Consider the following 26782-nt stretch of genomic DNA (forward strand, 5'->3'; position numbering starts at 1 on the left):
ACGGTTCAAGACTTTCAGGTACTGCTGTAATATAATGATGGAAGTTCCCAGTTGTACTCATCTTCAGCCCACCCACATTGTAACGGGGCTAAATTTTGTTCTGTTTTAGAGAAAACATTACCTAATATTGTACAGCCAGGTTAGCTGAGTCTGTTCCTGGTGACTATGCTGCCATCAGCTGAAACAAGAGAAGTTCAAGCTGCATATAAGGAAAAGTTTTTTGACCGTGAAGGCAATCAAGCAGTGGAACAAACTGCCCAGTGAGGCTGTGCAGTCTCCATCCTTGAAAGTCTTCAAGACAAGACCAGATAAAGTCCTGAGCAGCACGGTCTGATCTCAGAGCTGACTCCACTTTGAGCTGAAGGTTGCACTAGTGACCTTCTGAAGTCCTTTCCAACCTGAATTATCTTATGACCCTGTGATCCTAAGACCAGAGGGGACAGCCAAGGAAAACTAGCTCTCCCTCTCCTCTATCCATGACTACCAACTCTTCATAGACCCCATCTTCTCCCTTGTAGCAGCCAGCCTATTTTGCCAGACCTTAGAAGTGGCACCTCTCGGTGGCTCTAGTATCTTACTCAGGGCGGTGTGAGGAGGTGCCAATTTTTAGAGAAGACAAAATGATTAAGACCTGTCCCTCTTGCAGCCCAAGCTCTCGCTGGCTGCTGTGGGGGCAACACGAGCTCCTAAAACTGCTTGGTGGGGGGAAGGCTTCCAGGATGCTCTAGGAGAGAAGGAAGCGTTAACTCCAGGGTCACTTTTGAATTTCGGTGTGTCCCTCCTAGAGATTTCCTCCTGGCAGGACTTATAGTAAAGCAGGTTACGGCAAGGGAAAAAAAAACACTGCTCCTTGCTTTTTTTTTTTTTTTTTTTTTTTTTGAGGAGGAGGATTGATGAGAATTCAAAGTAAAAAAAAATCAAATAAAATCAATTGATTTTTTTTTCCTGCAACTTCTGGAAATGCAGAGATACTTTCATTAGTATTCTGTAGCTAAATGCTTGCTGCCACTCCCTCCTCAGCAACAGCTTTCTTGAAAATATTAATATTTCAGAATTTATAAGTTTCCCTCACTAGCTCTAATCACAGGAATACAAAATCCTCCCCTATTTTTGGCCCCAAAATGCTGTGTAATGTTGCCGCATGGTGTTTCACAAATATCACTACCTTTACCAAGACGGGGATGTGATCCTTTCTATCCCCAGTGTAACACAGCTCAGAAGCATAATGAACAAGTATTTGTTACACATTTAGAGGGTTGTATATGAAAATTGCTAGAGGTATAATTTATGAAAGAAGCTTATAAAACAGTTGCAGAAATGGCTTTTCTTTATTCTTAAATACCTTGTTCTTTTTTTTCCCCCCCATGTGTGGGAACTACGACACCTTTTTTAACATCTAAAGAGGAAAAGGAGCAGTGAGGGAACCCAGTCCCCCTCACCCCCTGTTTATTATCTTCAAATTGATTCTGGGGTTGGTTCTGCGGAGAAGGGCCGGCGTTTGGTTAAACACAGACTGGACTGAGCAAACAGATTGAAAACTCCCTTGGACTTTCTCACTTCCAGCACTGTCAGCCTGCCACCAGCCCGGCTCGGTCGACCGGCTAGCAGGCTTTGCTTGGCACGCTGCTTCGGCCAGATACCTGCTTGGGGTTTGTGTGTGCTCCAAGAGCAGAAGGACCAGGAGGAGGATGACGGGCTTGCAGGTAAGGGGTTCGGGTGCCCGCGACCCACCAGTGCTGGCTGTGGACACCCCTTCTCAACTGACACCAATTCTTTGGCATCTGTTTCATTTTAATGTCCCCCTCTTTTACGTTTCAAGGTGTGTTTTTAAAGCTCTCTCTTGGGATAAAAGATTTTGCTGCGTTTTGTCTATAAAGAGGCTTTTCTCTCTCTCTTCTCCTCCTTTGGAAATCATTCTTGGTCAGGCTGTCCCAGCACAGGACCTCTTCATCGCAGGATTTGTCCTTCCCCTGCCCTCCGCCCGCACCCCTCCTCCCACCCTGCCTGCCAGGGGGGTGTTTCCCCCTCAGCCTATGAAATCTGGCCGGCAACATCTGCCCAGATGTTGCAACCCTGGCCACCATCTTCCCTGGCAGCCCCGGGGAGCAGCAGCTCCATTTCGGGGCAGTTTCCCAGTACCCCTCGCAGGGCACACCAGCCCTGGAGCATCCCCAGCGCTTTTGGAGCAGAGGGTTGGCGAGACGTCAGGGAGACGGCAGCAGGGGGAAAGACCTGCTCTGCTCGTTGCCCCAGATGCTCCTGTCCCCGTTTCTGCGGGTTTGTGTTAGACGCTCTGGTGTTGAACTGGACTGAGCTGACAGAAAGTGCCATGACTTTTGTCCAGAGATGAATGTTGTTTTCCTGCGTCCTGCAGCAGGAGCTGATCGAGAAATGTATTATGCAGCGTTTGAAGAAGGGCCTTAATTATTTTGCAGTCTATGTGTTCAAACTTCAAATGTGTTTTTCCCATGCCTGCTGTCTAATCCGGTGAACAAAAGGTTATGGTTTATAGGTCAGAGCATGACACCCATTGCGAGCACTCTGCTTTGCATCCCAGTTATTCCAATCAATGAGCTTTGCTGAATTTTTTATGCTGTGCTGGGCTTTTATCTCTCCCATTTTACTGAAAAACAACAAAACAAAAAACAAAGTGGAGTCAGATGAATTCCTAAGATCCCGTTTGCATAAAAAGCTACAGGATCTCCAATAAAATAGCAACAGTAATTAAAAGCAGAAGTGAAAACAAAGGACCAGAGAGAACTTCTTCTTTTACACAGAAACCACCAGCCCAGTTACCAAAATAGTTCCCATCAACCTGCCTGACCTGGAGTTACTCCCAAAGTGGCTAGGAACCGTGGAGGCCAGGCAGGGACCTTGAGGGAGGTCGCTTTGGACTAAAAACCCATTGCCGTGCCATGGAGAAGAAGGGTTCGTTTCCATCTGTCCAGACTTTTTTTGTCCGGGAAGGATGCTCCGGTGGGGGTGCCGGGTGGACAGAAAGGGGTCATTTCTCCTGGCTCGGGGCCACCCTGTGCGATGCAAACTGAGGGGTGGGAGGTGGGCTCCGACGGTTGGCAGGGAGAAGGGCCGTGATGTGCGTGGCCCTTGTGCTGTTGCTCCTGACGGACCTGCATCGGCAGGGTCCTCGCGTGGTGCTCCAGAGTCCTGGAGCACGACGCCTCCGATGCATGGGGGGACCTGGGGTTGGCACAGCTATTTTTGGCAGCCCAGGTAGTGTTTGACACCGACCCCTAAGGGCATGGAGAGGAGAGAAACCTCTCTGAGTCTGCCACAGGGAAAGACAAAAAAACCCCGAATCCAGGCAAAGCCTTGGGGCCACACTCAGGGTGATAAATCACCGGTAGGACGACATTTCCCCTCCCGCGGCTGCAGTCCTGCCAATGTCTTTTTTTCAGCCCTCCATGCAGTTACATGAGGATTAATTTTTCTCTTTTTTTCTTGGCCAGGAAGAATTGATTTGACCAAACAATGATGCAGCAGCTTCTGCCCCCGCTCTCAGGGCAGCGGGGCGATGCCACCCTCTCCCAAACACCGCTTCTGCCCCGACTCAGCTCCCCTGCCCCAGACCTCCTGCCTCGCTGGGCGATGCCCAGCGTTCTGCGGTGATACGCAGCCGAGGAAGGCAGTGGGTCTCCGTCCATCCCGGTGGGAATCTGCCTGCATTGCTGTGCTCAGGAGCCAGCTGCTTGCTCGGGCACAGAGCAGCTGCCAGCATGAGATGCTCGCTGCTGAGTTGGTTTTCTTTCCTTCCCCTGTCCCAGCAAGCAGAAGCAAAGAGGCTTTTGGGGGGATGCGGATGGGCAGGCTAGCTGTGCAAGTCACCGGATTTTTAGCCTGAAGGACAGAGGATGGATTTCTCACAGCAAAACCTCTGTGCCTCCTTCCCGCTCACCCCAGCACAGTGGCAGGGGGCTGCCGGGGAGCACACGTTGATTACGAGATCCACAAACCCACTAAAGAACCACAAACCAGCTCTCCACCAGTTTAATCCAGCATTTTGCAGGTGATGCTCAGCAAAGCAGCCTGCAGGTTGCGTTAACCCTCTCCTTGCTGTGCTAACGGCAGAGCCTGCTGGGCCTTGTTGGCTATACCTCCGGAAAATCAGCATTGCCCCCTCCTCCTCCTCTTCCCCCTTTCCTCCCCTTTTCATCAAGGTTGCCCCGCAGGCAAATGCTCCCACCACCTTTAAGTTGCTGGTAAAGGAGGATGCAGTGCAGAGGTCTCAGTTAATTCTGGAACTGCTGCAGTCCCATCAGATATTGCTGCATTTCCGTTTAAAAGAGGGGAGGGGAAAAAAAAAAGAAAGGGAAAAAAAAAAGGAGGAAAGAAATGCTCCAGTACAATACAGTTGCCAAGGCTGCTTAGGTGACCTGCTGCTTTGCATATCAATATGCTTCTTGCAGAACCCAGTGGAGAGCAAAGTCCTGGCGATGTACGTTCGTTTGTTTGTAAGAAGGAGAAAAACATCTTCCCTGAACCGACAGTAACCGAGATGTTTTCAGGTTCAGGCTCAGCAGGGCTTCCAGCCAGCCTGGCTCTCCCTGGGAAGGGACTTTTCTTACAGGTCGCTGAAAGGTGCCAGAGGAAAGCACATGGTTTGTCAGGAGGTTTCAGGTTTGCTCTCTGAGTGTCTGCTACACTGGGAAATTTCATGGCAGGGGCTGCAAATTGCACAAGGCTGAGAACCTCCGGGGGAAATAATCCAGGCACTAGAATAATATAATAAACCGGGTATAGGGGTTTTATCACGCCACCTTCATGTCAAAGCTCTGCCTCCCGGAGTGCCTGCCCCTTGCCGGGGTTTCTTGGTGCCGGATCCCCGAGGCAGCTGCTGGGGTATAGCAGCGTGGCAGTGCCACGGCCACCCCCTCGCAGCAAGGGTGCCTCTGTCACCCAAAGGTTGGCATCCCGGGCTTCACCATCCCAGCGCCGCTGCATGAAGGCAGACGAGTAGCCCGGCTACTCTTGCAGTTGATAGAGGGGAGCATTAATATTTAACTCTCTCCCCGGGCCACGGAGCTGAACCATTGATTGCTGCCAAAACATCTCTGCGTTCACGCGGAGTTCAACAGAGTCGCTTCGTGCCTTTCCGTAGGATCTGAAGGGACCGTATTTACATTTCTGTCAGTGCAAAACCTAAGGTCTCTGTTATACCTGCTTCCCTTTGTTCTACCCGCTGCCCTTGTGTGTCTCAGGTTTGCTGTGGGGCTTTTCTCGGTGCCGCAAAGCCGGGGTCCTGTGGCTTTTAGCCACGCTCAGACCGCAGCAGCTGTGGGCAGGGCAGGTATGGGAGGGCATGCAGGTCTGTCCCATCCCTGGGTCTCTCGGGTATACATCGCCCTAGAAAACCAGTTTATCACCCCATAATGGATTAATCCTTCCTTTACTACCATGGTGGACAGTTCACGCCCAACTGGGCAATACTTATTTAGGGCAAATCAGTGACACAGTTTAAGTCCCAGCCGAGTTTCCCTTCCTCCCTCATCCCAACTACGTCCTGACCTTTTTCTTGATGGTCATGGGGATATTCCACAAGAACCTGCCAACCAAACGGCTCCCAATTTCAATCCCTGAGCATCTGAGGACTCAGTGCATGAATTTTCAAGGCAGTCTGCAGATTTTGGAACATCCACGATTCAAGCAAAGTCATATTTAACTTGGATGGCACTAGCACGCCTCCATAATGTCGGTGCGCAGTTCTTCCTATACATCACCCTGTTGTTCTTGAGCCTGACTACATATGTGATATTTGGCTTATTTCTCAAGTGCCTTCACGGTGCAGAATGTGGCCAAAATAGACACGCAGATTTAGTAGAAGAGCAAATCCTGTCTGTGGTTCCCAGTCCACCACGCAGTTAGCTAATGAAGCGAACCCAGGAGCTGTGAAAACGGTCTGTGGCAATACACAAGTAGATCACTTGAGAAGGTCTTAATGCATACAAAGAGGCTGGGAAAATGCATGGGGAAGCCATGGATGGGTTGTTTGGAGCAGTTTTGGTGGTGTTTTCAAAACGCTGATGAGCTGTGTGGTTTATTTTATAGTACATGTCGGGATTTGGAAATGAACATGTTTCTGAGGATCCACGCTGTCCAGGAGCTTTACCGGAGGGACAGGTACTGAGTTTTTTTCAAGTGCTTTATTAAAATGACATGGAATAGAGTGAATATCTGTTCCCTGGGCTTCTTTCAATCTTAACATATTTCCTTTCTCTCTGCCACCACAAAAGTCTCCAGAAACCTTTATGCAGGACTGGAATAATAAGATGCTGGCAAAAATCAGAATTAAAGATTTCCATTCATACTTTCTATTTTTATGTTACCATGAGCTTCCATGCTTCACCTTGGGGTTTAAGACTTGCCTAAATTACCTCTGCTCAACAGCAGGTTTTTTTCCAAAAGGAGTCTGCAATACAAGTGGCTCAGCCGCACCGAGAAAGAAGCCGTCAGCTCTGGAATAAACTAGAGCAGAAGTTTGAAGCTTGGCAGAGAGACATGCTCATGCAGGAGAGGCGGCTTTCAGCATTTCTGTAGGAACAGGGTTTGATGCAGCTGGCTTATAAGCCTTTGGCAGGAGAGCACCTTCTTTGTAGGGAGGGGGCATGAATGTCTGTAGTAATTAACCAACAGCTTCATTCCTAAAAGTGAGTGACTTCTGAACATGTTTGATGAAAATAAATTATGTTGGGTCATTCTCTTTTAAAGAAAGGAATCGCAACCCATGTGATGCTAGCCACTCGGTCCGCAGAGGCGAGAACGAAACTCTGAAGAATGAAAGCTCTCTCATCTCCTTTGCGCTGGTCTCCTTTACACCAGCGCACCTTTTGAGGCTGACTGATCCTCCCTTGGATCTCCTGTAATCCCTTGGATGGGGATAGCAGCATCTTATGCTCAGTCAGTGACATCCTTTGGTGCTCCTCTTCGTCCTCTGTGCAAAGAGCCCAGCAGAATTAAGGCCAAATGGGGAGTTTCACCCTTTGCTTTTCCTGAGTTTTCTGGATCTCCCCAGTTCTGATGTTTTACACGTTGTGTGCTGGTGTGGATAGTAACACACAACACAAGGTTACATTAAATGCATATATATGTCCCCTAGGTCTGCATTGCAGCCTATGGTGTGCCCACAAGAAAGACAAACTGCTGTGCTGGATCAGAGTGATGGCTCAGCTGGTGCAGCGTCTTGTTTCTGAGACTGGCTATAGCAGATGGGTGGAGAAAAAAATGTAAGAAAGAGGCACCTTAAAACTGGGAGATCAATAGCAGTGGCTGCTGGTCTGAACAGGCAGAGGGCTGTGGTGGATATGCTCCTTGTGATTTCCCAGAGCAGCACTGCTTTCCAGAGGAGGAGGACCCCTCCAGCTCCTGGCTCAGGTACTCTCATCTGGACAGAGTTTGGACTTGGTGTCAAAAGAGTTAATAGAAAAATCTGAAAATGAGTTAGACAAAAAAAAAAAAAAAAATCTCCAGTCCCAGGGGTGGATCCTTTCTCCTCTGCAGTATTTATAAGACTGGCATCTGCAGTAGTGCTGGCTAAGATAAAAATGACAAGGGCTATTGATCCCCCTGCTTCACTGCATACCCATACCGACAAGACGGAGTTTGAGGGCTGGAAGCTACGTGTGTTACGAGAGCTTTACCTCTTCCTTCTGCCCACCTGTCAGGGCAGTGTTTGATACCGTATGGATGGCTGATCCGCCCAGCCGCAGCAGGATGACAGGATGCTAAACTAGACCTTGCAGGAGGGAGATGGGATAGCAAATGGTGTATGACTGTCCCACCGGGGTATTTCCTGCAGTTCTTGGATGCCTTTGCTTCTTGCTGATCTCAAACAAATAGATGCTGGCCTACTTAGATCAAAATGTTTAGTTTCTGTTCTCTGAAGAGGAGGAATGTGTCCTTCAGTTATGAACTCACAAGGGCTTCTAAACTTGTGCTAGTCGTACCCCTGGCTCTGCAAAGGGGAAAGTGCCCCTTTTGTACTCCAAAGGAGGACTGTCACTGTGCAGAAGCCCCGCGGAAAAGCAAAGGCTCCCACACGGGTCACTCCTGCTCTGGGGCAGCAGACAGCACTGGGGCAACCCCTCTGAATGCTTGGTCTCAAAAAAATTTGTGCATGAGAACGGTCTGCTTTGCAGTCTGTAAGCGTTGGGAATATTCCCCTTTTCCCTGACGCTCCTGTTGCCGACCCTACCCATCCCTGCCCCTCGCAGCTTGCTCTAGCAGCGGCCGTGTTGCCTCAATGGCTGTGCCGACTCCTTAGGGCGCTTGTGTGGCTTCTTGCACGTGGAAATGGGCTTTGGGGTCTGGCTGGTACCCGCAGGGCACCCAGCCACACGGGAGCAACAAGATACGACCACCAGGGCTGGTGCACAGACTCGGCAGCACAGTCCACCCCATGGCATCGGAGTGCCGGGCGCCCACCGCGGTGCTTTGCCGGTGGCTCCGGAGCTAAATCCCGTGACGCTGGGTCTCACTCCTTATTTTTCCTTCTCCTCCCATTCAGAACAACCCGCAAGTCTGCCCATACGGCCTGTATGCTGAACAGCTCTCGGGCTCTGCCTTCACCTGTCCCCGGCCCACCAACAAGCGAAGGTACCGTGACACCCGGCGGCAGGCGGGTGATGTGGGGTGTTTGGGGCGAGAGCATCGGGGAGCGGTGGAGAGGCTGCTTCTGTGCCACCAGCGCTTTCTGCGAGCCCAGGCGGGTGTAAAACCTCCACTGTGCACTGGGAGAGGGGCCAGGGCAGAAAACCACCGGAGAGGGAGAGGAAAGGCTTCGGTGGGGCCAGTGGGTTATGAAAATGCTGAGAAAGGGGGTGTCGGGATGGGAAAGAAAGCGGTTTTCTGAGCGAGGCAAGGAAAGGGAGGGGATGTCCACAGGGGCTAGATGGTCCTGAGTGGGTTGTGTGGGCTGTGCGAAACAACCTCGGGGTCTCAGCCCTGGTGCTACTGCAAAAACGTCACCGCTGCGACTGGCACTGGTAAGCACCTGATGGACAGTGTCAAAACCAAGCCTCTGAGCAGGAGTCTTTAATTCTCATAAGGGATGCTCCTGCACGCTGGCCGGGGCCGGTGAGGTGCTACCTCAGGCTCTACCTGTTTTGGGTCTGGCCAGGGGCTCAGACCAGTGCCAGGCACCCAGCACACTGCTGAGCACCCCGTGTTCCCAGCAGTGCTGGAGACAGCTTGTTCCAGCCGGCAACAAACATCCCGGAGCTCTGTCCCGGTCATTGTGCTGTGGCCATGACCAGATTGCAGAAGATGGGTTTCTCATTTTGCTTCTCCCACAGTGGCTTTTCTGTCCCTTCTGTTGTTCGTTCAAATGAAAGGCAAATGCATCATCTGAGCTGCCTAGCAGAGCTCTGCTCTCCGGGCTGGTGCCAGCTCGTGGCGTGCGTGGGAAAGGGATGAATCATTGTTTGCCGCACGAAGATGTCCTTGATGGAAATTTTCCAGCTCTCAAGGGAGAGCTCCCTCCTCCCCTCTCCCACCCACCCAACCTGCAACCACCGCTGTTAACACATCAAAGGCGTTGGCAGCCCTGTCTAGCTCAGGCTTTCCTGATTACCTCTGCTCTCCCGCCTGATTAAAAGCCCGGCTTCGGGCTTGGCTGCACCTGGGCACGGCGCGCGGGTGCCGGCCGTGGCTGCCGGAGCGGCGGGGAGGCAGGGGCTGCAGCCACAGCCGGCAGCGAGGAAGGAGAGTGGTGGTCCCAAGGCAGCGATGGAGGCAAGGGGGACCTCCTACAGTAGTCATCCCACATAAAACTCTGGTCTTCGCCGCATGGGCTCGCTGGTGGTCCTATGGGCAGCCAGGCATCGGATGCTACTTTCAGTAATCCATCCAAATTCAGATACTGGCTGCGACCTTCTGTCTCCTGAAAGCTCCTTTGTACTTTCAGTTAGATACCGTGCTCGTCCCTGTCTTGTCTGAGCTGCTTTGTAGCTGTGTTTAAATAGGCTTTTTTCCACCTCGGAGATTGCTGTATTTCAGCCACAGATAAAGCTGTATCTTTTTTTTTATATACATGTATATATGTGTGTGTGAATGTAAACATATGTAATTATATGTAAACACACATATAGACATTTACCTATAGGTAACTGCACATATTTGTATTTAGAGCCTATAACAAAAAGCCACCTCTCTGGAAGTCTCTGGCTGTGAGCTGGTGTTTGATATTTAATATGCCTTTTGGTCCAGTTGCCACCAGTGTAAATGCTATTCATGCCTTTAGGAGCTCAATCAGCCAGCAGCCACCCAGAGGGTTTAACCTCTTCCCCAGGCTAATCCAGGTCTTTTCCTTCTTTGCAGCTGGCTGTATCGGATCCTACCTTCGGTCTGCCACAAACCCTTCAAACCTCTCAAGGAGGGCCACCTGACACACAACTGGGATGAAGTTGAGCCTGACCCCAACCAGGTAACCGTGCTGGAGAGAGCCCTGGTCCTGCCAGGAGGACAGTCAAATATTAAGCTAACCAGGGCTGCAAAGGCGCTGAGCTGCGAGAGGTCTGAGGAGAGCCGTAGGGAGTTGACGGTCTGGCCAACACAGGAGCTGGGTCCTGACTGCCACCCGCTGTTCCTCACCTACGGATCATCCGAGGAAGGACAGCCCTCGACGCGATCCGTGTTGCTTCCCACCTCGACGGATGCGTGTGCTGCTTCCCAGCACGGCCGCGGTGCCACAGGGTTTGATCCGCGCTGCCTAGCATCTCCTGTTGGCCACCTCTCGGGCTGCTCTCTCTTCTCTTCAGCATCCCCCATGAAGGGCTCATCATGCCCCAGCCCGGCAGGCGGAGCAGCAGCGTCTCTGCCATCCATCCCCTCCTTCCCTGCGCTTTTGGAGAGGCTGCTGGCTGCCAGCCCGTTTCTCCGCAGCCCTCGTGGGAAATCAGGCTTCATTCTGGAGAGTCACACAGAGACATGGCATTTGTCTTCCTCTGTTACAGCCTTGCCATCATCTTTAATCATGATTTCTTCCCTGCCAGCCCCAGAACATTTGGCTTTGCTAATCTGACTCCCTCCTCCTACTGATGTTCTCCCCACAACATCATCTCATGGTCATCGGTTTTTACACCTCTCAGGTTTTGCCCTTTGATGCATCATCATTAGCTAATTTCCAGCCTCCCGGCAGCCTCACCATTTGTTTAAATACTCTCCCAGTTCTGCTGGAATATGTTTTGCAGCCGCTGACCAAGCAGCGGTGACAGGCTCGGATTTACGTGCCTTTGGTGCTCCTTCCCAGATGAAGCTCCAGTGACTTCTGTTACCACCTCATCCATCCCCGATGCCCTTTCGCAGCCCTCATCTACCATTACGGTTATTTATGATTACGGTAATTCCAAGATGCCCAGCTCTCAAGCATCTCAAGCCATTTACATGTAGTACATCTTTTACCTAAGGGAACAGAAACGAAGCTCCTGCCCGCTCTCTCTCTCACCGCTTTCAGTGGCAATCATCAAACCCAGAGGGGTTATTTTCTAGCAGTAAGTGGGAGCATCTTCCTGCTTTCCTTCTCATCCTCTCTGAAGCAGAGCCAGAGACCAGGTTCAGTTTGTTGGACAAGACTGACTCTTCCTGCGGTGCTTTGTGTTTTGCCCAGCTCACTTAAGGAGCCTTCCCGATCGTCATCCATCTAAAAGGGTGGCCATATGGAGGCACCTTATGCAAAGCCCATTGAAGTCAATGGGAAAAAAATATCCTTTAACGTTGCCCGAAGACAATGGCAGAATTATAAAAGGCACAGGGGACAAAACAGAAAAGGGGGCAAAGGTGGTGAAAAAATATGGGGTGGCATCCGTGCAAGAAATGCTGAAACAGAAGAAAGCTCTCCAGCCTGGAACAGAGATGACCAAGGGAAGCTATGTTTGAGAGGCAGGGAGAAAATGAATACCAATAACAAATGTCATGTTAAAAAAAAAAAAAAAAAAGCATAAACTGTGGAACTTCTTGCCAGAGGATGCAGGTGGATTCAAAAAGTGACTGGACAAACCTTGGGGAGGTAAAACCTATAAAGTAATAGTAAGCCCAGAGGCACTGTATCTCAGGAGGCTTACGGATCGTGCAGCAGGGAAACGACACTAAAAGCTTCCCCATTTTAAGCACCTGGTGCTGGCTGCTGCTGGCTGGCTTGGACTGCTCTTCTGGCTCAGGGTGCTCGTTCTTCTCTTCTTGCATCGGTGAAACCCAAACGCGGCAGAGACGCGCCGGGCGAACGGTGCACAGCGCCGGGCAGTGGCTTTGCAGTTTGCAAGGGTTTCGGAGGAGAGGGGCCAGGCACCATTTTCAGATGTGACCAATGGGCTGGGTGACAAAGCGATTTCCTGCTCTCTTTGGCCCACAGGAATGACAACTGTGGAGGTGTCCACGGGAACCAAAGTAAAAATGAAGCTGTTATGCAGGAGCTGGACTATACTTATTACTTCATCTGTAGACTTGCTGTCATCTGCCATATTCCTCAATGAGAAAATTTGGTTCCCTTTAGACCATCTTTATACCTGACATTTATTTCTCTTCTTCTGTCTGTTCTCCCTCCCAATCTGTCTCCCCTCCCCGGTCTTCAGGGTCTTCTCCCTTTGTCCCTCCGCGTGTCCTTTCTGTCAGTATTTCTCAGTGGTTTCTGACAACTGGGTCCCAGTTCCCAACCCTGAAGGCTTAAAACACTCCTTAGAGGAACAGTTCATGTTGAGATGCCACCGCTGGCCTTCACAGCTGCCACGAAATGAACAGCAGCTGGGACGGTCCCACTGCTGGGGCTGGTAGAAGGCTCTGGAGCATCTTCTGACCATGCTTTGCCTTGGCTCTGGTTCATGTCTGGAAGGCTGCCTTGGAAACCAAAGGAAAACATGCTTTAAAGAAGTCCGAAAGCAAACCCTGAAGTTCGGCACTGTCTTACTGGCTCATCTGTGAGGTGCCAATACCTCGCAAGGGTCGCATCTGACCGGCTGGCGGGTGCGTTTGGTGTCTCCATCCAGAATACACAGCTTCTCCAGCCGCTGGCACCCACATTTTGATTTGGGTATGGAAAACTTCCATGAGGCTTGGGGGAATTTAATATCTCTGTATCCCTTTCAAATTTAGCTGAGATTTCACATAGTTCAAAATTTTGGGGAGCGGCAGGCACAGTCACAGAGTCCCATAAATTTTGTTTTTCCAGGGCACCAGCCTAAAAACATGTTAAGAACCACCAGGTCTGGTAGCTAAAAGCAAGAAAATGTTCTCGTGAATGCCCAGAGTCACAGGCACTTTCATCTGCGGTAAAGCGTATCGATGCAGGGGATATATCTGGCAGCTGGCCACACCAACATCCTCCTAATTTGGGGTGTTTGGGTTGGTCTGCACTGAACCCCTCCTAATGAGGGGCTCTCAGCCGCAGCACCTCGTTCCCAAGAGCTGCAAAGATCCTTAGTATGATATTAGCGGTAATAAATACTTCAGACTCCTCTGGCACCTTCTGCCTGAGGATCTCAAGAGGCTTTGCAAGAAGTAATTAGTGCTGCTTGCAGCTCCCACTCACACAGGTAGAGATATTTCTGCTTTGGATGTGGGGAAAATGAGGTGGCACAAACAGGAGTGTTATACTTGGGTCATGGAGAGAGTGAATCATCCAGTGCAGTGGAGCACAGGATGGTGACAATTTGGCTGTGGAAAGCCGACTCATCTGAATTTCTTTGCTCTCAACAGTGTTGTTAGTAACAGAGGAAGAGGCAGCGTTTTAAAAGGATTTTTTTTTAACCTTGGCACTATACAGGCCTGCCAATTATTTTACAAAATGATGATTAGAAAGGAAAAACAAGCTCCATAAATTGAAAGAAACCTGTAAACCAAATCAAGCAAGGCAAAGAGGAAAGAGAAAACTACCTCAGCTAGCAGGGAAGCAGGGGGGAGGGACACACAGGGGTCTGCTTTCTTTCGAATTGCCACCGTTTGCATTATAATCACTGGCATCGCTTTCTTGCTTTTTGTTTGCCACACTCTAGCTGCGATGGAAACCTTTTGAGATCCCAAAAGACTCTCGGAACAAGCTGGACTTTGTGAGCGTAAGTCAGGGGGCCAGGGCATCCTCCATCTCTGCTCCGCCTCGGGGGGTAGCGGGGCACAGGGGATGCTCAGCATTGGGCTAACAGCAGTGGTTTGACACTACTGGGCTTGCAGAGCATCCGTGGGAGGGGAGAGGATCCCAGATTTCAACAACCGACAGTAGACTTGCTTTTCCTCATTACCTTTCAAGGAGCTCTTCCGAAAAAAAAAGCCCCAGCCCCCCAGCTCTCCCCAGTCCCTGGGCGGGAAAACACGAGCTTACACGGATTTTTGAGAAACCCTTAACGTATTAAAGAAAAGCCAACAAGGGAGTGGGACGAAGGGAGGAAAGGGGGCTGGCCCCTGCCCCGCTGCCCGCCGCTCGCTCCCGACGCTTTGGGTTTGCCCGCAGGGTTTGCACACCTTGTGCGGCGCCGGCGAGCCCAGAGGACGCAACGGTATCGCCATCCATATTTTCGTCTGCAACGCCTCCATGCTCAACAGGTCAGTGACTGCTACGCCGGAGGGTCGGGCTGCCCCAGGCTGGCTGCCCGCACGTGTATTTTAAGACGCTGGGCTTAAGTCCGGCTGCTCCCAGCGTCGCTGTCTCTATGTCCCTGTGTTCCTGCGTGCACGGGCGAAAGTGTCCACGGCGTCCACGGCGGGTGTTTGTGGGGCGGGTTGTGCTCCGTGGCCAAGCGCTGGAGGAGTGGCGGGGGAGCCACCGAGAGGAGGAGGGAGCTGGACGTGGGGACGCAGCAAGAAGGGACGTGTTGGAGCCGGTTGCTCTCGTCCCAGGGACCAGAGCTGCTCCTCGGAGGTCGGCACGCACGCAGCCTCTGATGGGCATTGCTGCTCCCTGCAGCAGCTCGTGGGGACGTCAGTCCCACTCCCCGGTTTACAAACCCTGACGCACCCACGGCCACAAAGGCAGGGACCTGGCAGAAGTCGGAGGACGTTTTGCCTCCAGACCGGGCACGTTAAACCTTCCTGCCTCCTTTGCACGGGCCAAGCTGTGACATTCGCTGACCTGCAGATGGCATTTCTGGGGAGAGGGGAGACCTCTGCCACGTCAATCTCCCAGCTCAAAACTCCCCAGCTGTGGTCGTGGTGTGTGCAAGTGCCTGGGCCTTACAGCACCTTGACCTGCCTGTTCTCCTTTTTCTTTAGATGCCTTTATAATTCAGATGGCGACTTCCTGATCGGTGAGTTGATTGCTTTGGCTTTTCCTTTCCCCCACCAGCTTCTACCTGGGTTGCCACCTGCCTGCCTCTTTGTTCTTCCAGAGCCTTGGGCCCTACAGCCAACATTTGGAGGAGAGGGTTGGCTTCACCCTCAGGCCATCCAGATTTGGTGGTCTGGCACCAGCTGGGCTGTTGGTCAGGTTGCACCGCTCCCGTGCGGCTCGGAGAGCGCACGTCTGTGCCAAACCTCAACTTTGCTTTTTGAGCAGTGACCCGGCTTCCTTGGCGTGGTGTTCAGGGATCATTTCCCAGTGCTCCCCACACCGGTATTAGGCACACCACAGGCGGAGGTTTTCTGGAAAATGTAAACCTCAGGATTTCTGAACAGCTTACAGCTAGATGCCTTCGTCGCTTCAGTCCAAGAGTATTTGGCACGGCAGCTTAGCTCCCACACTCCGCCAGCCTCAGGCAACCAGACTGCCATGATGAGTGTTGAGGTTGGCACATAAAGTGCATACATGCAGAAAAATATTCTGAGCGGTATCAGAAGTCTGATATTTGCTTGTATCTTTCTTGACCAAGGGACAGAAATGCCTTCGGGTCACCAGCAGAAACATTTCTCCCATCAAATAGCTATTAAATTGCTCTCGCTCACCTCCCTCGCTACCGTGAAGTAAAAGTGCCAGGGCAGGTTTTGCAAATCTGCTAGTTCTTCAAGTCAAAATGTGAGCTTTCCTGTGCCAGGACAGTCATGGAAAGCAATGCAGACATTAGTGAAGCATTGCTCCCAAATACACCAAGTCCCATTTATTTGGACTGCTGGCACAAACCCTACGTCGAGGGACCGCAAGGTGACGGATGGCCGAACCTCACACAGGTACCTGCTGTGAAGTGGGGGCCGTGGGGCTGGTCTGGAAGCTCTCCCTCCAGTGCGGGCATCTCTGCTGCAAGGCTCTGCATGGGAGCGGGAGCCTGGTCCCGCTGTGAAGCAGGGTCAGAAACGGCCCATTGCTTTTCCTTGGAGCCTGGGTGCTCGGGGGGGGGGGACAGAGAAGGTGGCAATCACCACATTCTTTCAGCTCTTCTGCCTGCATTTTGTTTCCACAGTGCCCCAGCAAGGGAAACTGCTCATCACAACCGAGTTTGGGAAGATGCTAGTGGAGCCCAACGAAATCTGTGTCATCCAGGTAAGGGCTGACTGCGCGTGCCTGTGGCTCGGAGCCCGACGTTGGAGCAAGCCAGCTCCTGCATTCAGCTGTTTGTGGTTTGTCAGCAAAGGCCTGGGATGGTTCTAGTATCTTCCTTTATTTTCCAGCAAGGAATGCGTTTCAGCGTGGAGGTGTTTGGAGAGACCAGAGGCTACATCCTGGAGGTGTACGGGGCACACTTTGAGCTGCCTGACCTGGGACCCATCGGTAACAATCTCCCGCCAGACCTACAGTGAATTTCATAGGGACAGGCACGAATTGCAAGCCCCAGTCCATCCTTTTATATCCTGTGTAATGCATCCTCCCATGTACACGCTCCTTTACAAAGATGCTTTCCCTCCCAGCACTGTTATTCCCCAGCAGAGCAAGCATCCCCCTGAAAAAAACGTGACAGCCCAGTTGTCCTGAGATTCCCCTGGCACTGAAGGGACCATTTCTCTCCCACCCCCTTTTCCAGTTTCTCCCTTCCCTTCTAGTATGGTAGTCCGCATCTGCTGGCTCTGAACCTGTTCCTACCAAAAGAAACTCAAAAGGCCATCATCACTCGTGCCTCTTACTTACAGATAAGGCATAAACTGGAGTGATAGGAGAGAATTTACCCGGTAAAAGGAAAGGCAGATTTCAGAGCTAACAGATATACTTGAAGCCCCTTTTCAGATTTAATCAAGTGGTATTTTCCCCCCCACCTCCATTAACAGGGGCACCTTAGAGGTCTAGAGCCTAGAGTGCCTTAGTGTCAGAAGCTGTTCCCCTTGGGGAATTAAAAATCAATAAAATGAGCAGCACAGGACTCGGATCAGCAACACATTTGCATCTCCATGTTGTGCTGCCAGGGCAGATCTGCTTTCACTGAGCACAGGTCTACCTCTCACAAATCACAGATCCTCTCTGCCAGCTGCCTCCTGGTCTGTGCAAAGTCACGGATCGTGAAGGCACAGCCTCTTGCTGTCGTGACAAAGATACTGCGAGGGTGCACGGCATCCGAAGCCCCGCTGTCCCCGCTGTCATTTCCCAGCCAGCTTTCTGGAGGTGCTCACCTCAGTTTATTTCACCTTCCTTATCCCTGGAGCACTCGCCTCCAAACTTTTCTTGCTGAGAAAAACACCTCCTGGTTTCTGCTACTAAGATTGTCTCGGGGAAGGGAAGTGAAACTTCCCTTGTAACAGCTAAAACCGGTGTTTTGGGGTTGATTTTTTTTTCATTTTAGGTTGCTTCCCCCCCCCTGCCCCACACACCCTGACTGCTCTTGTTCTATAGCTCTCAGTGAGATCTAAAAGACTGGCCATGCTTGAAGTAAACCGACTAGGTATTATCAATCAGTAAGAAGCTTGGCGTGGCCCATCGGTATTCAGATGGCCTTTGCAAACCTCTCACAGCCGTAGTGAAACTGAAACCGGTCGTTCCTGCCGTGGGGAACCAGCCCAATCTTCAGCCATTTAATGGGACCCCATTTGAGCATCTCTCCCGTGTGACGTGCACTGCACATCTCTTTCCACATCGAGCCTACAGTGATTTTTCAGCAGCTTTCCTTTCCGCCAGCTGAAGTTACCTGCCTTCACCCACTTCTTCAGCCCTGTGCCTGCTCCACTTGATTATTGATAATGTTGCCCCAGCCTGTTTGTAACAAGTTTTCCCATTAGCTAGTTTTTAGACACTGTTGGACTGGGGTGGGTTTTTTCAGTCTCCAGAAGGCAGGAATCTATTATGACATTTACTTTCTGGAGAAAAAGAAAATGAGTGCACTTGCCTGTAAACCTTTTCAGGAGGTGGTAATTATATGAGCTCCTCTTCTCACCACCTACCTGCCTTCCCCTCAGAGACCAAGATCCTTTGTATTTCAGTCTTACTTTATTCTAACTTCACTTTTCACTTGAAAAAATGACAGCTGGAGAAAAGCACTGACTGTTAAACCTTAGCAGCAGGTAGTAATGTCTGCATTTTTATCCAAGAAATTCAAAACCACTTCGTAACAATAATACTAATGAGAAGAAGAATACTTCAGCACCCATATGGTGCTTTACACTTTGAAAATGCACTCCTCACGCTAACCAACCCCTCAGTATGCCCAGAGCCTGCAGCTATCACTAGCCCTTATTTTATTACTATTTTTGCAAGCATTCAGAAATGTATTTGGCCCCCTCATGACATGCCTTGTAACTTCTGCATGGCTAAGTGTCCAACCAGCAGGATGTCCAGGAACAGAGAGCAATTCACCCTCTATTTTTTGCTTAATTCCTAGTTGTTGCATGCCTTTAATTGAGGATCACATACTAATCTTTTTCAGATGGGAGCTGGGGGAGACCTGTCTTAGTCACATAAGGGGAGCATGGACTCAAATGCTAGGATGTATTACAATTACCTGCTCGTAGGAGCACAAGAAGTGAGTGACTATTTCAGCTTCCGTCGTGGGCCAAGAAGCAGCAAGGTCATTCAAAATGCAAAAAGGCACCCACGAAGCCAGGAAATTGCACCAGCCTCTCACTTTGCTTGCCGCTTGCCCGAAGAGAATCTGGCATCTCTCTCTCTTCCGCAGGAGCCAACGGCTTGGCCAACCCGCGTGACTTCTTGGTGCCCGTCGCGTGGTACGAGGACCGCCAAGTGCCGGGGGGCTACACGGTGATCAGCAAGTACCAGGGCAAGCTGTTTGCAGCCCAGCAGGTGAGGATGCCCCGCGAGAACAGGTAACACTGAAGCGCAGCGACTGCCGGCGCATGGTTTGGGACATGCAACCCAGTAGCTTGCATGTAGTCTCAGGAGGTCCCGCTGAGTTAAGTAGAGCAGGACTGAGCCCTTGCCTTGCTCTGGCAAGGCGGGCTGGAAAACAAGTGTTTGTGAAGACTTTGTTAGACCCAAGACTCAGCGACGGTCTTTGCCTCGCTGCTTCCAATTGTTTATAGTGACAGATTAGAAAAGTGGAAATGCCGAGGAAAACCACATCCTCGCAATGTCGGGCTGTGCCTAAAGGGCTTTGTGCTGCAGGCTGCTGGTGTACTTCTTGCCAGCACTAAACCCATTTTTAATTTGAGAAAGAGCAGTGCCCTGCGTATGTGCAGCAAGTTGGAAGGTTGTGTATGGTAACCCTCTGTCTCTTTCCTTTGCTAGGATTTCTCCCCCTTCAACGTTGTAGCCTGGCACGGGAACTACACGCCGTACAAATACCATCTGGAAAAATTCATGGTCATTAATTCTGTTGCTTTTGACCACGCGGTAAGTTCTGGAGCTGGGCAAGGCAGAGCAATGCTGCGTGGATACCGTACCATCCAAACTCACCCTGAGCTCCAGGGGCTCAGCGCCTGCTAAAAAATATGTTGTGCTCTAAGAAACAGTGTGAAATCTCTTCCGCTGCTTTCCCTGGGCCCAAACCAAGCTCTTGCAGAGAAAGACAACCTCCTTTGTGGTACAAAGACATAACTGGAGGTTGATCAGCTTCTTAAACAGCTTTATGCAGCTTAGCACAGAATTTCTGCACCCTGGAGGAGAGCTGAATACTGAAGCCAACACACACCGCGCAACTCAGCAAAAAGACTTTTGCTTCAAATTCTTGCCTTGATTTATTTCTTGCAATTGCACAGACTCCTTCCCCTGGTTCCTCTGAGCCCAGCACTGAAATTTGTTTGAAAAGCTGGAAGCTTTCATTGCAATAGTTTCTAGATCTTATGGAAAATAACTAAAGCCAAAAGTAATGTGAGCAGCTCTTCTAAAAAGGAAACCAGCCCAGTGGGAGAGGTGCCCGCAGTGATGCCATCTCTTGGTGCTGCTTCCGCAAGTGGGTGTGCAAGGAGACTGGAGCATTTCTAGTGAGACAACCAACAGAATGTATTGTTTAAACTCCAGGAAAACCTGCCAGGAGAAGGATGGTTTTGGGATCAAAGCCCAGAAAATCACTTTACTGGACTACAGACTTTAAAAATCCTTGAAGCAAGCCACAATTTCTCTGCAATTTGTTCTCCCTGTTTGTAAACTAACAGGGCTGTGAGGCTAGATGCCTCCAGCAGGACATTCCTGTCCTCTGTAACCGGCTACGGAAGAGGTATGCTTTAGTGGTAGGAGGAGTGCTGGAGACTGCTCCTGGAATTACAGTCCCCCGTCTTGCGGGGCTGTCCCTCCCCTGCATCGGCACCATCGGCTCCGAGGGCATCGTGGCCGGGGCGGGGAAGGCTCTCCAAAGCTGCTCGAAGGAAGAACCATCCATTCCCATCTCTTGTCCCCCATGTCCAGCATAGGGTACAGATGCTGGGTGCTGTCACACAGGGTCACAAATCTCACCCACACCACCAGGTGCAGGTGGTAGAAGTGTTTTGGCAAGGGAGAGGCTGTATCGGTCAGGTTTTCTGGCAGGATGACCCGAGCAGACATCTCAGAGCCTTGCTCTGCTTCATGCATTTTGCTTTGCTTTTTTTCAGGATCCTTCTATCTTCACTGTCCTGACAGCCAAGTCAACCCGTCCTGGAGTGGCACTCGCTGACTTTGTCATATTCCCCCCGCGATGGGGGGTAGCTGACAACACCTTCCGACCACCATACTACCACCGTACGTCTGCTCTTTGTTGGTTGTGCTTGAGTACAGGACCACAGAAAAAAACCGAGTCTCCATTTAATTGAGAGCACACGCAGGGAAGAAGCAGTCTGATTTGTTGCCCTTGGCACAGTTAGAGTCAGCTTCTTGGAGTCAGTCAGTCCTCCCTGGAAAATGAACAAACCCAAAGATGTTCCTATTTAGAGCATTTCAGGGAAACTCAGAAGTGATGGGTTGGTTGTGTCTGCATAGATGAATGTGTCTGTACTCAAGGGGCTCACATGGAGACCAAGTGCATATTGAACTTAGCATTGCACAAATGCATCAGAAATTGTCCTGTCACCCAGCCATGAATTGCTTAATATCTCTAATTAGAGTACATCATAGATAAAGAACAGGAGAAAGGAAAAAATGGTCTCGCAAGTGGTGAGAAGCGCAGAGGGATGTAGAGCTGCCCAAGGCTACTCGTAGGGTGAGATCAGAGTTGCAGTGGAGTGAATTGGCTCTCCTGAGCCCTTCTTCACCGCCTGCACAGTAATGGAGGTACCTCTGGCATTTAAGAAGCCAGAGATCAGGAACTGGGCTCCTTCTCAGGCGGAGAGTTGGTTGATGTTTTGGGGATTTGCTTGCCATCACCGGAGCCGGTTTCCTTTTGGCAGTTTTTTGGTTTCGTCTTGGCAGAGCACGGCGACATGTTGCATTGAAAGGATGCTAGAAATCCAGTCCCCTAGAGGGGACTCCCCTTCCAGGGTGGGGATGAGGCACCCTGCTCCGTGAGACGGAGGGGGAACGCTTGCCCATCCCGCACCCCTTCTGTCGACAGCTAAAATGCCCCATCTCAGAAGCTATCAAGGCCACACTATGGTGTCGCTTTGAAGTGCTGAGAGGCTTTCTACACACTTACAAACCACAGTTTAACAGCCACCTCCTCCTTCTACTTAGATGTATTTCCAAGCATCTTGGGGGCTGGCCGAATTAGTGGCACTTGCGAGCACAGTAGGCAGCTGTGCAGCCATCTGAGTAAATCCCACAGGCAAAGTCCTGCCCTGTCAGTATGCTTTCATTTACAGTAATGAATGTGACGTGGAAACATGTCTCCTGACCGGTTGGGATAGTGCCAAGTCACTTTTATTAGACGCTAAGAGGTGAGCCACACTGCCGGTTAACCACGATTAAGTTGCTGCTCATCAGCAGAGCTGCGCTGACTTTCCACGGATGCGTTGCAATCCGTAACAAACGTGAAGTTGTTCAACCTTCCTTGGTCTGTGGTAAAAGACAGCTGAAATAACTCTCATTCTCTTGGCCATGTTGTGATCCAAGAGTACCCATGCAGACAGCTACCACAGCTACTCACTTGACCGCGGTACCTCGCCTTGAGCACTAAATTCATGACGAGCAGGTTGGTTATCTACTCTATCCCAGCCATGGAGGGGCAGAGCTTGAGTGGGTAAGGCAGACATCGCAACAGTCAATTATCAAGGCACTGCGCACGTTAGTTCCCTCTGAAATTAGTGCCATGATGAGAATCTTGTACCATTAAGAGAGGCATAACAGGTCAGAGCAACTCTTGGGTAGGAGTAGCACAAGTTCATTGCCGCTGAACTCTCCTCTCTCCAAACATTTTACGGGGCCTATTTTGTTTGCCAGCAATCCCCTGTTGCCTCCTCTTCTCAGGTGCAATGGAAAGCCTGTGTTCAGAGAATTTTGGTGCACTCAGACTCACGGTTTTCACCTTGCATTAGCTTTCCCCAAGTATAAATAGAGCAATGTTGGTCCAAAAATATTCCCCCTAGACGCCATAACAATTTCACATACAGAGGTGGCTGTGCAGCTCATAAATACCGACCTCTCTTGGTCACCTTTCTATATCTTTGGAGGCTGTGAATTACTCCTACGGTTTTTGGACCACAGGTTGAAAAATGTCTGATGCAGTTTTTATACCGTGGGCATATATGGCATCTGTGCCTGAGAGAGTACTTGTGTGATTCTCATTATGATGGGCCCTAACACCTAATGGCCACTACGGGATTTTAGCTTCACAACATCCTGCTTGTAGAAGACAATGCTATTTTATCGATGGGGAATGGAGGCACACCTGAGTTGTTCGGGGTCACGTGGGAAATCTGCAAATGAGTAAGAAACTGGACTCAGCTCATATCTTAAGTCCCAGCCTGGTTTCCTACTCACCTGCCCGTTCTTCCTAAGCGCTATTATGAGTCCTGTTGCAGACACGTTGGCAATCCAGCTCTTAGGGTCTGTACAGCAGTCTGAATGCGCCAAGAACAGTACATGAGCGGGTTCAATGAAAAGCCTGTAACAATCCAGTCTTACATGAGACGCTGACAACTGGGGATGAAAATTAATGAATGCTTGCATGCATATATAGGCCAACTCTGCTTTGAGCTAAATTAGTTTTGTTGTTAAACATTTCAGACCCTGGATTGTACTTAACGAAGACCGAACTAGTGGTTAAAAAGGGCTATATATAACATAGCTACAGAAGCGTGTCCTGGTTTTGCAAAAACTGACTGCTAAGCAGGGAGTTGCTATATTGTTTAGTCACATCAGGTCTACTAAAGCTGAAAGCTTGGGACAGCAGCTGTTAAAGTACTTCCTTTACAGGGAGCATAACTCAGTGAGTACTGAATGATTAGATATAGCCATCCTTACCTAAGTTAGTGGTGTATTATTACTCCATTGGTTTCAGAGGGTCTGCTCAAAAGTATTCTTCCTCAGGGAAGGACAGAATTTGGCTCCTTGTCTTTAGGCCTATAGTGGCTCTCGAGAAACAGGTAAATAATGCATGAATCAAAACCATTAAGTACTGAAGCGCCTGGCTGGACTGGAGGTGGTGGAAGAACATAGAACAAAATTATTTCATGCTCATAACGTGGGATGGCAGACCTGGATCTCTCACCAGAGTGTTGGCCAGGCATTTTGTGCCTGTAACACAGGGATGATTATACAGAACTTCCTTTCCAGTGCTTTAAGATCTCTAATCGAAACCTGTAAATATCAGGTTACACCATGCGGTCCGTATGCAGGTGTAGTACTCATACAGCTCAAGGTGGTAGGAAAAGCACAGGTCTACCAACATCAATGCACTTTATTAGGGAGCTCTGTTTCTGAATCCAGGTAATTAAGAGTGGAATAAAACCTGTACAGCTTTGCAAGCATCACCTGTAGGATCCCCAACGTCCTCTCATGCGATACCCTGCTTAGGAACATCCACTCCACCGACTGCCCGGCCCAGCTTAGCTCGTGGGTTTCAAGGAGCTCACAGCCCAGCTGTGATTTCTCCCCATCACGCCGCATTGCAACCTCTTCTCTCTGCCTCCCGCAGGGAACTGCATGAGTGAGTTCATGGGGCTCGTCAAAGGCCACTACGAAGCAAAGGAGGAAGGCTTCCAGCCCGGAGGGGCCAGCTTGCACAGCATGATGACTCCTCACGGGCCAGATGCCGACTGTTTCGAGAAGGCGAGCAAAGCCAAGCTGGAGCCTGAGCGGGTCGCAGAAGGGACCATGGTAAGGAGCCAAGGGAGCTAGTAAGATTTTGAGTACAGCATGGTACAGTGCCGCCGTGCCACGCTCAAAGTACAGCCTGGCTTCTTGCTGGCAAGTTGGAAAAGTACTCGGACCAAACTGCTGCAGTATTCACCTCCCTTACCGATCAGCAGCGTTCAACTCCCAGGAGCTCCCCTGGAGATACGTGATGCCGGGCAGCTTTGATCATCTGCCCACATAAATTGTTGCCTGAGCAGGAAGCTGGGAATTTTCATGCTGATTAATTTAATTTTTGTCTTAGCCTATGGACAAAGAAGCGAAACCGCTGCCTGTCCTCCTTTCTCCACCCCCTAAAATCTAATGATGATCATCAACAGACCTTGAACTAGAGCTTTTGGAACAACCTGGCTTTCCTGGGAACGCAGGGAGTCCAAAGTCAGTCCTGAGACCTGGTTAATATCAGCATTGCAACACCAGCTCTGAAGAGCTTTCTCCCCCCCCGGGTCGATCAGACTGGAGGCAGAATTTGGCAGTGCCGGACCATGCGTACAACTCCCGTTTGTGGTAGAGCAGAGCCACCTTGCCTGGATTTAAACTCTCGCTCTCTTGCCCTAACCCACCTTCCCTCTTCCCAACAGGCCTTCATGTTCGAATCGTCCCTCAGTCTCGCCGTCACCAAATGGGGCCTCCAGACCTCCAACCGCCTAGACAAAAACTACTACAAGTGCTGGGAACCTCTGAAAAGCCATTTCAACCCTAGCTGCAAGTAAAGAGAAGTATTTGTTGCTTGCAATACATGGGTGAAGGCAAGGAAATCCAGCATACCTACGTGCGGTGGCACAGTCGACTCGGGCAACGCAGAGTGCTCCAGCACAGAATGGCATTTCCAGCAGCCACCAAGCCACGAAAATGATCATCCCTATGTAACTTGGGAAATGCAGTAAAAAACCCACCATTATTCTTAACTTTCAAGTATCCAATTAAAGCTTTTCTGGTGACACGCTGAAGTACTTGCGCGGCTCCCACCACATGTAGTTGGTGTGAATGGCGTACCTTGTGTGGACACGAGGTGACAGCCAGTCCCTGTTCCCAGGGCCTCCTAAAAATACAACCCGGTGTGTCTTTCACAGGGGAAACTAGGGATCAACAAAGCATTTTTTGCTGTCTGTAAAGGGAGAGCTTTACAAACAGAGCTGAAGGCTCTCCCAGACCTAAAGCCTCCTATTAGAGCAGGCCACTTTCAACCTGCTGATCTGTGGAGGGTTGCCAAGGAAAGACTTGATTGTCAGAAAAGTAGACCGCAAATTAGAAGAGGTTGGAGAATCCAAAGCGCTTCACTGCTAAGTGAGGGAAACTTTCCATTCCAACCCCACGCTCTGGCCATCCTTCAGCATTGACTTGTTTGTCAGCACTTGACAAATTCCCTTCCTAGTTAAGTGGTAAATTGCAGCGTAGCAAATGCAAAAGTGCTTGTCTGGCCAGTCCAGGCACTTGTTCCTGGGAAGGTATCTGGAAGAAAGCTCAAGTGCAGACAACATTGCGGGGGAATCTCAGAATTCACTGGTGTATGCAAGCCTCACGCCTGGGTGGTGAGTTCCACAGGGTGGGGGCAGAAAGCGAAGCCCAAGTAGTTGGAACCAGGAGCACAGCCCCGGCACCCCAAACCTCAGGCCTGCACTTTAGCACGTACCCACATGAAACAGCTACTAAGCTCGGTGTCATCAGGATCTATGTTTCTTACTTCCCAAGAGAAACAATCCTCAATTTTCCAAAAAAAGAAGGAAATGTAGAGCTGCGATACCTAACTTCAGTCAGTTACATCCATCATCGGTTTTGGATCTGCACCAGATCCTTGGGGAAAAAAAAGCATCAGCTTTGAGCAAAGTATTACATTATAAAATCTACAGGGAGATGTTTACTCTAAAATAGCCAGCTCAGAAAAGGACGTTCAGGAGAATCAATTTGCCAGAGAAGCTGATTTAATCAGACTGATCCAGGGATAAATGAGGTCTAGAAGTTTCACAGGCAGAGGGGAAGAGCTTGTTTTCTGTTTGGGACCCAAATTATCATCCAGTGACCTGCAGACTTGAGTTTCTCTTGCTATAGACTCATTGCTGAAGCAGACATAGGTGGTAACGCATCAGTCAAGGGTAAAATTCCACGAGGCACATTCACTCTCCTGTCTTCACCCTACATTTCTGAAGGGAAACTCCCCTTTCCTTCCTCTACGCACCCAGCACCACTGCCTCAAACCACTAACCCCACCTCCAGTAGCATAGCACCTTCGTTCCTTGCAAGAAAACAGCTTGGAGACTTCTGCAAATAACGAGACAGATA

At 50.2% G+C, this 26782-nt stretch overlaps 1 protein-coding gene across 1 annotated transcript; it reads left to right on the forward strand.

The window, feature by feature from the left end:
* Positions 1–25443, forward strand: HGD (homogentisate 1,2-dioxygenase). Its single transcript, XM_030021047.2, has 15 exons — positions 1–18; positions 1564–1703; positions 6064–6135; positions 8519–8607; positions 10330–10435; positions 13995–14054; positions 14447–14538; positions 15205–15239; positions 16326–16405; positions 16534–16633; positions 18960–19084; positions 19529–19633; positions 20830–20956; positions 24285–24466; positions 25084–25443. Exons 2-15 carry the CDS (start codon positions 1689–1691, stop codon positions 25213–25215), a joined length of 1320 nt encoding a protein of 439 aa, XP_029876907.1. The 5' UTR covers positions 1–18; positions 1564–1688; the 3' UTR covers positions 25216–25443.
* The last annotated feature ends 1339 nt before the right edge of the window (positions 25444–26782 follow it).

Source organism: Aquila chrysaetos, chromosome 7 (genome assembly GCF_900496995.4).
Source record: "Aquila chrysaetos chrysaetos chromosome 7, bAquChr1.4, whole genome shotgun sequence".
In the NCBI taxonomy this organism is placed as follows: domain Eukaryota; kingdom Metazoa; phylum Chordata; class Aves; order Accipitriformes; family Accipitridae; genus Aquila; species Aquila chrysaetos.